Source organism: Mirounga leonina, unplaced genomic scaffold (genome assembly GCF_011800145.1).
Source record: "Mirounga leonina isolate KUSES-001 unplaced genomic scaffold, KU_Mleo_1.0 Mir_175, whole genome shotgun sequence".
Lineage (NCBI taxonomy): Eukaryota > Metazoa > Chordata > Mammalia > Carnivora > Phocidae > Mirounga > Mirounga leonina.
The window spans coordinates 25,245,092-25,259,531 of record NW_023270453.1 but is presented as its reverse complement, the minus strand read 5'-3'; the positions used below and the strand labels follow the sequence as shown (position 1 = coordinate 25,259,531).

Genomic DNA, 14,440 nt, shown 5'->3' with positions numbered 1-14,440 from the left:
CTCGCCAAGGCTGAGAACTGTGGGGTCCTCAAGGCCTGGACCTATATGACATCAGGTGGTAGATAAAGGGAACATCTACAGTTGACACCGGGCAGTGGCCTCGATTGTGCATTCAGAGGTGTAAGTAATGTCCCTCCTCTACCCTGCAAGATTCTTTTGGCTGATCTAGAAATTAAGTTGACATAAGACAAATTAAAGGAGAAAAACAAACAAAAAAGTTTAATAATGTGCATACTGCCTGTCTACATGAGAGGCCCAGGAAAACTGAGTAACTCCCTGCAGTGGCCTAAGCCATCACCCTAAATACCATCTCCAGCTAAAGACGAGAGAAGATGTTGGGGGTGGGAGGTCAGTTATGGGAGGTTGCTGGGGAAAGCACGGTAAACAAGAGTAGATTTAAGTCCATGCTGTCTCTATTGATAACAGTTTCTAGAGATTTAGAGTCAGCCATCTCCCTCTTTCTGGTAATGAGACGAAAACACACTTACAAAAGGGTAAATTCTGTTTTCAGAGCTTCCCTTGTGTCTGCAGTTTCTTAAAAATAACCAGCTTAAGATAATCAGTATGCCAAAGACTCATATCTTGGGGTGGCAAAATTTGCTCCCCTACACCCTCCTTGGTGCTCACACTCACCCCACTGTGACTTTAGGTGCTCCAGCAATGTTCCTGTCAAAAGTGTGTTCCCGATAGGCCCCTCGCTCAAGATAAAAATGTCCCCTGTAAAAGAGTATTTCTGTTAAATAAATCATTGTGTTTTTAAAAGTACTTCCCTTTAAGATGTAAATACGTACAGGAAAAGTTGTGAGCTCAAACTTCAGAACAAGCTGCCTCCTCTACTAACATCTGTGTGACCCTTGGTCAGTAGCTTGCCCTCTCTGTACCTCCAACTTTTCTGTATAATGGGTAGCACAATAACATCCAACGTCTAGGATTCCTGAGATAAAATGGTGCAGGGTAAGCCCTGCACACAGTGTCTGAGGCTTAAATGAACTCAGTGGCTATTAGAAGTGAGTTTTCTCAGAAAAGCCAGCATCCACACCACCTCGGCCTCTGGGGTTTTATCAGTCACCTATTATTTATGAGCAAAGGATGTCATTCCCTGGCAAATCCTCCATCCATCCCTTCAATAAATAGTGACTGAGGACTTACTGTGTGCTAAGCTGTGCTCTGGGCATGGGAGATGCAGCTGAGAACAAACAAGGGCCCTGTTCCCATCATTTAAGAAATATCCATGCAGTGCCTACTGTGTGCCGAGGACTATGCAAAGTATCAGGGGAAAGTAGTGAAAAGCAGACATGGTCTCTGTCCTCAGAGATGACAGTCAAGGCGGGAGAGACATTAAGCAGCAGCTAAAATCAGGGGGCGCCGGACTGCCTCAGTCGGTGGAGCACGGAACTCTAGATCTTGGGGTTGTGAGTCTGAGCCCCATGTTGTGTGTGGAGATTACTTAAAAATAAAATGAAATTTAAAAAAAGAAACAGGGGCGCCTGGGTGGCTCAGCTGGTTAAGCGACTGCCTTCGGCTCAGGTCATGATCCTGGAGTCCCGGGATCGAGTCCCGCATCGGGCTCCCTGCTCAGTGGGGAGTCTGCTTCTCCCTCTCCCGCTCCCCCCTCTGTGCTCTCTCTCTCTCTCTCTCAAATAAATAAATAAAATCTTAAAAAAAAAGAAAGAAAGAAAGAAAGAAAGAAACAGTTATAATCAAGCAGATTGCACCTGTGATGGGAAAGACTGGGTGCACGGCCTGGACATGGTATTCATTCCCTCAACCGACAAACTGACAGTGACGTCATTTTGGAATGTTCGTGAGGTCTGGAGCCGACGGCCAAGAAAGAACTCTTGAGATGTCTTTGGTGCAAAAAGGTGGTTTTATTAAAGCACAGGGACAGGACCCGTGGGCAGAAAGAGGGGCTGCACCAGAGTTGTGAGGAATGGCTGATTATATACTTGGAAGTGGGGGAGGTAAGGACAAAGGGAGGTGTCCAAAAGCACTTTCATACGCTAAAGATTTACAGGACACTGGAGGCCTGACTATTCCTGAGTTAAAGTTGTTTTTCCTTCTAGTAAGGCGTTAACATGAAGATAGTTGGGGGCTTCCTGGAGAAATGCTATACTCTGCCTGCCTCAGGTCCTGGTCAATGGGCTGCAGCCATGTCCTGCAAGGCTCTGGCCCCTGAGCTCCCACAGCTACCCCTTTTCCTATCCCTCATGTCTCAGCCTAAATGGGTTTAGAGAGGCCTTCCCTGCCACTCCCCTTCTTTCTCCATCCTGCTTCCTACCACACTTGGGTTGTTTAGTGTCTGTCTCTGCAAGGGCAGGACTGGTCTGTCTGTTTCATCAGCATCTAGCACATAGGAGGAGCTCAATCTGTTCAATCTACAAATGACTGTGGAACCCAAATAAGGAAGCTGAGAGAAGACAAAGGCACCTAACGAAGGGTAAATGTGAGCAGAGGAGAAAGCACTGAGTTAGTTAGCTGGTATGGCTAGAACTGTGGGTTTGGGCTTAGAAAGATAAACCAAGGCATGTTAAAATTTTTAACTAAGAGTTTGAGCAAAAATCAATTCGAATTGGGCAGTACCAAATTGAAGTGGATATGAGCCAGGGGAAAGATCTCTACTGATAAAGTGAGAAAGTGAAGAAAGGAAATTGATTGCCTATAGCTTAATGCCTAGTTGGCTGTTAGTTAAAGCTGTTTGCAATTGGTCATCCTTAGCATTTTGATTTCATAACCTTGAGGCATTTACAGGCTTAGGTTTTGGTTTGCTTCTTTTTTTTTTTAATTATTTAAATTCAATTTAGTTAACATATACTATATTAGTTTCAGGGGTAGAATTTAGTGATTCATCATTTGCATACAACACCCAATGCTCATTACATCAAGTGCCCTCATTAGTGCACACCTTGGTTTGCTTCTGTAGGCAGTGTTAAAGAAAAAAAAAAAAAAAAAAGACGGGTGCCTGACGGCTCAGTCAGAGAGCATGCAACTCTTTGATCTCAGGGTTCTGAGTTCAAGCCCCACATTGTGTGTAGGGATTAGTTTTTTTAAAAAAGTAAAAAAGAGAGACAACAGGCCCCAAATGAAGTAACATATGCCAAGCCCCATGTCAGCCAACCAAGACTTAATATCTGACTTAACTACAGTTTCAGACTCTTTCAGGAATGAAACCTTTAACCAGTCAGTTACCTAGTCAGCACTAGTGAAGTCATCTGCACCAAAGGCCCTTGTCCTTCCCTCAAAGGAAGGTGACCTTGCCTGAAACAATCCACTCTGTCTCACTCCCTTTCTGCCTATGAAAGCCTTTCATTTGGCACAGCTCTTTGGAGCTTCTTTCTATTTGCTAGATGGGATGCTGCCTAATTCGCTGAATAAAGTCAATTTAATCTTTAAATTTACTCAGTTGACTTTTGTCTTTTAATAGCAGCCATGGCATAAAGCCACATCAATCTAATGGCCTCCTTGTTTAATTAATAGGCTGCTCAGCAAATGGAGAATTTCCATGGGACTTAGGCACTTAGATATTATGTGCTTGTTACGTGTTTTGTCAAAGGAGTGACAAAGTTGGGAGGAGACTGAAGGTCAGAACTCTTTATAGACTGCCTGTACCTACATCTCCCAATTGACGTAGAGAAAAAGAGGACTTCCGGGGACAGGGAAGCTGGTCGCAGGTCTGGGCTTGTTTGCTAAAGACTTTTTGCAGCCTGGATGTAAAGATTAGAAAGACATCATCCCTTCACATCAATATGATGAGGAAGCAAAAGGCAAGCTGAGGACAAAGCACAAGCTGAGATCCCACAACACCCTCCCCACCTCCCACCCACCTCCTCCCTGGACTCCAGGTGGGAAAAGTGTGACCTTACTCCAGAAACTCCCAACTGTTAATGTTAATGCTTTGCTACAGGGACAAACAACCTTAGCTTGACTAAGTCGCAAGGCCTCCAGTATCCTGAAAGTCTTCTTTAGCATATGAAAGTGCTTTTGGACACCTCCCTTAACCTCCCCCAACTCAAGTATATAATCAGCCATTCCTCACAACCCCAGGGCAGCAGCTCTTTCTGCCCTCAGGTCCTGTCCCCCTGCTTTAATAAAACCACCTTTTTGCACCAAAGATGTCTCAAGAATTCTTTCTTGGCCATCAGCTCCAGACCTCACCTACATTCAAAACTATATCAAAGGTCATAAGAGACTAAGGCTAAGAAACTGTTCCAGATTCAGGGACACCACAGAGACATGACAAGAAATGCAATTCCTGGATTGGACCCTGGATGTGGGGAAAATAGCTGTAAAGGACATTATACATGGGGCGCCTGGGTGGCTTAGTCGTTAAGCATCTGCCTTCGGCTCCGGTCGTGGTCCCAGGGTCCTGGGATCGAGCCCCGCATGGGGCTCCCTGCTCTGTGGGAAGCCTGCTTCTCCTTCTCCCACTCACCCTGCTTGTGTTCCTTCTCTCGCTGTGTCTCTGTCAAATAAATAAATAAAATCTTTAAAAAAAAAAAGCTGTCTTTATAAAAAAAAAAAGGACATTATATAGAAAATTGGCAAATTTTCTGCGGATTAGTTAATAAACTCTATCAATGTAAAACGTCTTAATTTTACTTAGCCTGTGGTTATGTAGGAAGATGTCCTTGTTCGTAAAAGATATATAAAGTACTGAGGTGAAGGATCCCGATGTCTGCAACTTGGTTGCAAATGGTTGGTGGGTGGGGTGGAGTATGCGAATGAAGTTGAAATAATAAACTAAACGGAACAAAAGTTAATTAGTAAATATAGGTAAAAGGTATATGGGAGTTCTTTACATTACTCTTAGAACCTCCAGAACCTCCGGTAAGTTTGAAATTATATCAACACGAAAATTGCCCCCACCACCAACCCACCTACACTCACCTTCTGAAGACAGTAAATTATAGGACAAGATCTCGCGATATCCAAAGGAGCCTAAGCAATTCTGTTCCGGTTGAAATCGGCCACCAAAAAACTTGAGTCACGTGGGGCGACCCCACGTGATCGGAGGCCTGGTTCCAACATGGCGGCCTCCATGGGTCGCTGGCTTCTCTTCCTCCTTGCGCTGCTTGGCTTCCTCCGGGAGGCGACCAGCGGCCTCGACTCGGGGTGAGTAAAGGTCTGGAGGGGTGAGCCTGGTTCGGGGAGTACTCCGCCCGGGACACAGCCCTCCGAGCTCACGGCCGCCCTGTCCCCGCAGGGCCTCCCGCGACGACGATTTGCTGCTGCCATACTCCCGCGCGCGCGCGCGCTCTGCCCGGGACTGCTCAAGGGTGCGCGCCGGCAGCCGCGAGCACGAGAGCTGGCCACCTACCACGACGACCCCCGGCACCCGCGGCCCGGCGGTGCGCACTTTCGTTTCGCACTTCGCGGACCGCGCGGTGCCTGGCCATCTGACGCGTGTGGCAGAGCCCCTGCGGACCTTCTCGGTCCTGGAGCCCGGTGGGTCCGGCGGCTGCGCTTCGAGGCGCCGCGCCACCGTGGAGGATACGGCGCGGGCGGCCGGCTGCAGGGTCGCCCAGAACGGCGGCTTCTTCCGCATGGACACGGGCGAGTGCCTGGGGAACGTGGTGAGCGACGGGCGCCGGGTGAGCAGCGCCGGGGGGCTGCAGAACGCGCAGTTCGGGATCCGCCGCGACGGGACCCTGGTCACCGGGTGAGGAGGCAGGGAGCCTCGTGACTGTCGAGGGCAGAGGACCTGAGATTTGGGTTGTAGCCGTGGTGCTGGGTTCAAGTCACCTGACAAAGCTGAGCCTCCGTTTCCGTTCTGCAGAATGGGGTAGTAATACTTTCATTGCAGTTATTTCCCAGTATCACTGAGCGCTTGCTTTGTGTCAGGCAATGTGCTGCGCATTGGGGATATAGCAGTGAACAAGCAGACAGCCTTTGTCTTCACGGACCCCTCCCATTACTAGGAAAAACAAATAAAAGCCAGGGAAATGATTAAGATAAATTTAGATTGCATGCATGTAAAGAAGCAAGGAACAGGGATAACCAGTGTAAATGGAGTGTAGATTTTAGGTAGGGTGAATAGGAAAGGCCTGTCTCAGAAGGTGACCTCTGGGTTGAGACCTGATGATTAATCACAAGTTAGCCAAGGTCAGAACTGGAGGAAGAGCACTACGGTCAGAAGGAACAGCAAGTGCTAAGGCTCAGAGATGCACAGGGGTTTGGTGTGTGTGAGTGACTGAAGGAAGGAACAGAGTATCAGGGGATGACAGGACTGACTTTGGTTATTTAAAAACATGCTCTAGGGGCGCTTGGGTGGCTCAGTTGGTTAAGTGTCTGCCTTCAGGTCCGGTGGTGATCTCAGGGTCCTGGGATCGAGCCCCGAGTCAGGCTTCCTGCTCAGCAGGAGAGTCTGCTCCTCCCTCTCCCTCTGTCCCTGTTCGTGCTCTCTCTCTCGCTCTCACTCTCTTTCTCAAATAAATAAAGTCTTTAAAAAAAAATAAGAATAAAAACATGCTCTAATCCTGGCTGGAGGCTGGGTTGGAGGGACCAGAGTAGAAGCAAGGAGACCAATGACGAGTTGTCAGTAGGCATCAGGTGGTAGTTTGGCTAGAGTGATGGCCTAGGAAGTTGAAGGCCAGAGATGAACTTGAAATCTGTTGAGAATCGTTTATATTAGATGAATTATTAACTGTGATGCATAGACTGTTTACAAAGGCTGCACTCAGGACCAGGATGGTTCCTGGCACACCAGGAGGAGTCAAGCAGCCAACCTGAGGAGGGGAGGTAGGAGGGAACCCTACTACCTGCAGTTGCCCCTGCCAGTGAGTGAATCTCATGCCTTTTCTGTGTCCAGGTACCTGTCTGAAGAGGAGGTGCTGGACACTGAAAATCCATTTGTGCAGCTGCTGAGTGGGGTCGTGTGGCTCATCCGCAATGGAAGTGTGTACATCAATGAAAGCCAGGCGGCTGAGTGTGATGAGACACAGGAAACAGGTTTGGGGGCGGGGTGTGGCATAGTCTTGTTGAGAACCAGGACCTCTGGGCTGGTGGGGGAAGCTATTCTTAAGTCTTTGAGCAAGTACTATTCAAGGTACAGGGGATCGACAAATGAGGTCCCTGCTCTTGGGGAATACATAAGAAAGAAAATAGATATGTAATTTACTGAAAGGAAGTGGCAAGTGCTAAGAAAGAAAATAAAGTTGGGGGAAAATAAAGTTGGGGGGAAGAAAGGAGCTGTGAATCAGAATCCCGAATCCCTGGGGGTAAGGCCCAAACCTGTGTGTTTTAACAAATCCCTTGGGTAATTCAGTTTGAGAACCTCTGGGATGTGGAGTACTGGTGTGGGAAGGGATGCTATGGCCCTGATGTGGAAATGGCTGTTTTAGACCGAGCAGTCAAGGGAGGCCTCACTGAGGAGGTGCCCTAGATTGGAAAGAGCAAACCACAGGAAGAGCTGAGGAGAAGCACAGTCCAGCCAGAGGGAGCAGAAGGTGCAGAAGCCCTAAAGCAGAAAGTGGCTGCAGGGTGGTGAGAGAGGAGCCCCCAAGATGAGGTAGGAGAAGCAGGCCAGGGCGGCCATGTTGGGCTGATGAACCATGGAAGTCATCAGAGGGCTTTCCCCTGGAGGCTGATGTCACTTAATTTACACCTGAGAAGGGTCATCTGGCCGCTATGTGGAGACTGAGTGGGATGGGGCAGAGGGGAGGCAGGACGATACACGTCTAAGTGAGACACTGGATGGTGTGGAACGGGAGGTGGAGAGTGGCATTGGACTACCCAAAAATAACAGGCAGAGCCCAGGAGTCTTCTCAAAGGGCAGGTGATCAGCCAGGCTTCTTCTCTTTTAGGTTCCTTTAGCAAATTTGTGAACGTGATGTCAGCAAGGACAGCTGTGGGACATGACCGGAAAGGGCAGCTGGTGCTCTTCCACGTAGATGGGCAGACGGAACAGCGGGGGTGAGTGCCAGGAACTGGGAAGGCCACGCCTGGGCTGAGCCCTGCTTTGAGGAACTTCAGCCCACTGACAGCTGGCCATCGGACTCCCAGCTCTTCCCTAGGGATGTTCACGTCCATCTGTCCCCTGCCTTCCCACGCAAAACAGTCCCTAGATCTGTCTCACTTCTTTTTTTTTTTAAAGATTTTATTTATTTGACAGAGAGAGACACAGCAAGAGAGGGAGCACAAGCAGGGGGAGTGGGAGAGGGAGAAGCAGGCCTCCCACGGAGCAGGGAGCCCGATGCGGGGCTCGATCCCAGGACCCTGGGATCATGACCTGAGCCAAAGGCAGATGCTTAACAACTGAGCCACCCAGGCCCCAATCTGTCTCACTTCTGAGAACTCATTATCCCCTACACACTTCCTCTCAGTCTCCCCAACTTAGGCCTCCACTCTCCTGAGCCCCGGATAGGGTGATAGGAAGTAATTACAAAGTTAGCAGGGAGAAGACCTCTGTTCCAGTCCCAGCTCTGCCATCTGCTAGCTCTGTGGCCACAGACAAGTTGCTCAACCTCTCTGAGCCACAGTTTCTTCCTCTGTAAAGAGAGTGTGTTAGTTTGCTATTGCTGTGTAACAAACAAGCACAAACAGCACTCATTTGTTAGATCACAGTTCTGTAGGTCAGAAGTCTGGAGGGCTCAAATCATGGACAAAATCAAGCCGTTTGCCAGGCAGGGCTCTCATCTGGAGCTTCAGAGCAAGAATCCTCTTAGCTCATTCGGGTTGTTGGCAGGATGCAATACCTCATGGTTGTAGGACCGAAGTCTGTATTTCCTTGCTGGTTGTTGGCCAGGGGACCCTCAGCTCCTTCAGGCTGCCCACATTCCTTCCCATGCATGTTACCCTCCCCATCTTCAAGCCAGCAAATATCTGTCCAGTCCGTTCATCCCCTTTGTATTTGCAGTCTCTCTCACTTCACATTCTGCCACCAGACAGGGAAAGTCTGCTTTTAAGAGCTCTTGTGATTCCTTTGGGCCCACCCAGATAATCCAGGACACTGTCCCCACTTGTGGACAGCTGAGCCATGTAAGATAACACAGTCATGGGAGTGATCTCTCATTATATTCACAGCTTCCAGGGATTAAGATGGGACATTTTTGGGGGAAGCCCATTTAGAAATTTGTCTGCCACAGTGGGCATGATACTGTCTACCATGGAAAGTAAGATCAGTTAAACCGGAAATGCAGTGGACACGGTCAACATTAATGCTCTTGTGCTTCAGCGTTAACCTGTGGGAGATGGCAGAGTTCTTGCTGAAACAGGATGTGGTCAATGCCATCAACCTGGATGGAGGGGGCTCCGCCACCTTCGTGCTCAACGGGACCTTGGCCAGTTACCCATCAGATCACTGGTAAGCATGCCAGAGCCCCCTTCTTGAGGTCTAAATCCAGGCCTGTCCTCACCTGTCTCACTCAACAAATATTGAGCACCTACTATGTGCCAGGCCCTGAGGATTCAGCCGTGAGCAGGAGAGCCAAGATCCCTGCCTCTCAGTGCTTACAGGAAGAGAGTTGAATCATGCATGCTGTACCAGTACCACCCACACCAAGAAAAGGGGATTGATAGGTCAGGAAAGACCTCTCTGAGCATAATGGAACCTGAGCTGAGATCTGAAGGTTGAGAAGGTGGCGAGGCAGGGCCAGGAGAACCTTCTGGGCAGTGAGAACAGCATATGTAAAGACCCTGGGGTGAGAAGAACCTGTAAAAGGCTGAGGAAGGGGCAATGGAGAGAGAGGCAGCCCTCGGGGGCTATAATAGGGGATAGGAGGGGTCCGCTGGGGATGGTCAGTGCCTTCACACACCGTGTCCCTCTCCCCCCCCCCGCCCCCCGCAGCCAGGACAACATGTGGCGCTGCCCACGCCGCGTGTCTACTGTGGTATGTGTGCACGAGCCCCGCTGCCAGCCGCCTGATTGCAGTGGCCACGGGACCTGCGTGGAGGGGCGCTGCCAGTGCACGGGGCGCTTCTGGCAGGGCACGGCCTGCAACAAGCTGGACTGTGGCCCCTCCAACTGCAGCCAGCACGGGCTTTGCACAGAGAGTGAGTGGGGTCTCTGGGGCGGCAGCTGTGACTGGGGCTCCCAGCCCTCACTGCCCGGCCCTGCCTGGGCCCCTCACCTGGCCTCCTTGGTCTTCTCTTGGCAGATGGCTGCCGCTGCGAAGCTGGTTGGACGGGGTCCAGCTGCGGTGAAGGTAAAAGCCACCAGGCCAGCTGCTTCCCCACCCCTGGCCCCATAGGGAGAGGGGAGCGTGGCAGCTGCCTTTACCCCCTCCTGTTTCTTGCTCTTGCCTGACTGTAAATCACTGCATTAGTCTCCTGCAGCAGCCACAACAAATTCCACAAACTTATGCTGTCGCAGTTCAGGAGGCCAGAACTGCAAAATCAAGGTGTCTGTAGGGCCCGCACTCCCTCTCAAGGGTCTAGGGGAGGCTCCTTCCTGCTCCTTCCAGCTCCCGGTGGTTCCAGGCGTTCCTTGGCTTGTGGCCACATCACTCCGCTCTCCGCCTCCGTCTTCGCATGGCCTTGCCCCTGTGTGTCTGTCTCTCCATTCCCTTACGCAGACCCCAGGTCATTGGATTTAGGGCCCACTCTAAATCCAGGTGCCCTCATCTCTTAAGATCTTCACTTAATAGTATCTGCAAAGACTCCGTGTCCAAATGCGGTCATGTTCACAGATTCTGAGGATTAGGACACAATATTCTTTTGGGGGGACACAGTTCAACCCCCTGCAGCCATCCACAGTTTCAAATCCTTCAGGGCTTTCTTTTGAGTAAGTGAAAGGAATAAACCCCTCAGCCTGACCTGCCAGGTGCTGCAGCCCCTCCCTGACTCACTGACCCAGCTCTGCTCCCCCAAACCCCAGCTTAACTGCCCTGTCCCCAGGGGCCTGCCTACCCCACCCCCTCCAGCAGTCTGCTGCTGCCGCACTTGTCCCCACCTGTACGTCCACGTCTGCTTTCTGGCTCACTGGCCACCTGCCCATCTAGACAGGAAGCTCTAGGAGGACTCAGCCTCAGGGCCTGCCTTGAAGTGGATTCTCCATAACTTTCTGTTGGAAGCATATGTGAATCTACGGGGCCATTGGGGTGACAGAGTTCTGTTTGCTGTCTTGTTGGCCCTCACCTAGGCGGGGCGGGGCTGGATTTTGAAATGACTCCCCTTTCCCCATGCCAGCTTGCAGCAACGGGTCCTTCGGGGAGGCCTGTGCCATGAAGTGCCAGTGTCAGAACGGAGCTGCCTGTGACCCGGTCCGAGGGACCTGCACCTGTCCTCCTGGCTTCACCGGAGACACCTGTGGGCAGGGTAAGCTAGATGGGCCCCAAGCCAGCTGGGAGGAAGCGCCAGGGGCACCTCCAGGGTCTAGCCTGGGGGGACCCCGGGGGGCACTTCTGCTTCAGCCCGGCTCTGCACACACCTGGGGCCCATTCCGTCCGTGCAGAGAGAGGCCCTGCCACTGAGGCCTCCACTTCTTCCTCCTCTCCACAGAGTGTCCTCTCGGCTGGCACGGGCCAGGCTGCCAAAGGCCTTGCGAGTGTGAGCACCAGTGTCCCTGTGACCCCCAGACTGGCAACTGCAGCCTGGCCCAGACACCAGCCCTTAACAGCATCCTCTCCCAAGGTATGGCTCCTCCCAGGCCCCTGGGGGGGCAGGAGGGGGCACACCCCTCCCCTCCCAGTGTGTCAGCCTCTCTCTGGTCGTTTACAGTGAAGCAGTGTCTCCAGCCATCCAAGACCACCCTAAGAACAGGAGAACTGTCCCTTCTCACCGGGTAGGAGATTTGGTGGGACTTGGGGTGGGGACGGGAGGAAATCCCCCCCTCCCTCCACCTGCGAGGTATGGCCTCTGCTCAGGGACTCAGCAAGGCTAGAAGGTGGTAGCAGGGCACCCAGGTGACATTTCTCCAATGTAAGCACAGGGAGATGCTCATAGCTGATGCTCACAGACACCGAAGTGGCCCTGGGAGATGGGGAGAAGAACCCTGGTCACCGCCCCAGTGGGAGTCAAGGGGGCAGGGCATCGGACTCCTTTCCCTGTGAGACTCGTAACTTATTTTCTCAGTACCTGGTGCCTGGTACAGAAGTGCCAAGCCCCAAGGAACTCACATCATTTCTCAAGTACCACTATGTGCTCCTTGTGGTGAGCTTTATCTCTGTTTTCTAGTGCAGTGGGTCTCAAACTTGACCTCTGGTAGGGGGTACTGAAAGAGATTGCTGGGTCCTTTCTCTGGAGTTTCTGCTTCAGTAGGTCTGGGGTGCAGCCTGAGAATCTGCATTTCCAGTGCTATCCCAGGTGATGCTAATGCTGCTGGTAGGGAGACCCCGCTTTGAGAACTTCTTTTCTTGTAGTTCTCACCTCATGGCCCAGCCCCGGGTGCCAGCCCAGCCCCACCCCCATTGGAGGTGGGAATCAGGTGTGGGTATGAGTGAAAAGTTCCTGGCAATGTTCTAGAGGACAGTCTCATCATTAATAATGCAGATCCCAGGTCCCTCCTGAGGTCCTGACTCAGTGAGCCTGGGGTGAGGCTCTGAAGGCCCAGAACCACACATGAAGAAAACCCTTGGCAACGTGCTTTGAAAATGCACCCAGAGCAGGGACAGTAGCTCCCGGGAGTGCCCTGCCCCCCGTCTTAAGTTCAGGCTCCTCAGGTGTGAGACTTTGAGCCCCTCCTCCCCAGTGCAGACCTGGATCCCATTGACAGCTGCCGGGCAGGGAAAGGGAGCCATGGGGGGCTGACGAGCATGCCCCCGCCCCCAGCAATATGCTTGTGTCCGCTTTTGTATTGAGGGCTTCAGCCAAAGATTCACATGAAGGAGGAAAAACAAGGATCATTGAAAGACCCCGCCAGCTCTGCAGGAGGGAGGAAGGGGTGCAGTTCTCCCTGCTCTGTCTGCTTTGAGGTTTCTGGAACATCCCCTGGAGACCAGGATGCAAACTGATGCCTCTTGGGGCATCATTAGATCCCCAAGTGTATTTTATTTGGCCTGCAGAATTTAAAAAAAAATTTAAGATTTATTAGCAACATCTGAAAATCAGTAACAGTCATGTTAAAAAAAAAAAAAAATTGTGGTTTCTCTTGAAATACCAGGAGATGTGGCAGGGCTGGCCTGCATGCCACATAGTGACTCACTACTGCTCCCCGAATGTGTGTCTGGAGGCCCCCAACACTGCCACTGTTGTGTGGGAGGGAGGGAGGGAAACCCTTCCCCTCCTGCCCAACAGCACTGCCCAACAAACCCCTGTTGAGGCTTTTTCTTCTGCACCCAGGACCACCTGGCTAGCCCTCACCCTGGGCCTAGTTTTCCTTCTGCTGATCAGCACAGTGGTGAACGTGTCCTTGCTCCTTGGCTCAAGAGCAGAACGGAGCCGGCACCTGGATGGGGCCTACGTTTACCACCCACTGCAGGAGATGAATGGGGAGCTCCTGGCCACGGAGAAGGAACAGCCGGGTGATGCCCACAGCCCCTTTAAGGACTGAAGCCTCCAGCCTGCTCTGAAGGCTCGTTTCGACAGGGTCTGATTTCTGCAAGGGAAATTTCAAGGCCGCTGATCATCTGGGTGATCTCAGCCCCCGTGCCAACCCAAGCTTCTGACAGCACCTGTGCCTCAGCCCCTCAGCTGGCCCCGGGCCCTCACCTGGTCGCCTGCCATGACACATGCAACCCTAGCAATACCGTGCTCCCCAGAGAGAGACTGCGTCCTTCCCTGCCTGCCTGTGTCTGCTGCCTGTGAGGCCTCCCCCGAGGGCCTCCTGCTGCCAAAGAGCCTCCGGCCTCCCGAGGCTGGGGCCGCTAGCGATGGAATGCACCATGACCGCACCATGACCAAATGGCAGGGTCCAGCCAGCCCCCCTGGACGGGGATGGATTACAGAGATGAGGGCCGTGTCATGGGACCCTTTTGTACAGACCTCATCACAGAATTTGCCAATTAGAACTCTTATTTCCTGTCACAGGAAGCTCCTTAGAAGGGGGGGATGAAATCATGTTTACAAGCTTTCTATTTTGGTATCCTGCCACCAAGAGAGGCTTTTTATCACTTGAATAAATTGATGTAATTAAAGGAGTCCCCGGGTGGCATCTGAAGCCTGAATTGTGGATTTCTGGGTGTACCTAGGTCTTAACGGGTGGGGTTGCTTCACCTGAATCCGGGGTCATAAACAGGCAGCCCAGAGCACATCCAGCTCCCTGATCTCTTTCTTTGATCCAGGGTTTCTCCCTTTGTGGTGTACACAAGTCACCTGGAGATCTTGTTAAAATGCAGATCCTGGCCCGGGGTGGGGTACAAGATTCTGAATCGCTAACGAGCTCCCAGGTGAAGCTGAGACTGGGGGGCCTGGACCATGTTTTGAAAGGACAAGGTTTAGTCCGCACCATGACTTAATGGAATTTAAAGTAGTTACCAGCGTTTAAAAGTCAAGAGAGAAACAATATCAGATTTCTGACTTCTTTTTAAAAGAGGGTGAGCCCGCAGCCCCTGCCAATGCCCCTCCAGGG

General features: G+C 51.5%; 1 protein-coding gene across 1 annotated transcript; it reads left to right on the top strand.

The window, feature by feature from the left end:
* Positions 1-4,992: 4,992 nt before the first annotated feature.
* Positions 4,993-14,006, top strand: NAGPA (N-acetylglucosamine-1-phosphodiester alpha-N-acetylglucosaminidase). The gene is made up of 11 exons (XM_035022218.1): positions 4,993-5,109; positions 5,201-5,656; positions 6,806-6,945; positions 7,800-7,908; positions 9,170-9,298; positions 9,782-9,987; positions 10,092-10,139; positions 11,122-11,250; positions 11,434-11,565; positions 11,653-11,716; positions 13,213-14,006. Exons 1-11 carry the CDS (start codon positions 5,024-5,026, stop codon positions 13,421-13,423), a joined length of 1,710 nt encoding a protein of 569 aa, XP_034878109.1. The 5' UTR covers positions 4,993-5,023; the 3' UTR covers positions 13,424-14,006.
* The last annotated feature ends 434 nt before the right edge of the window (positions 14,007-14,440 follow it).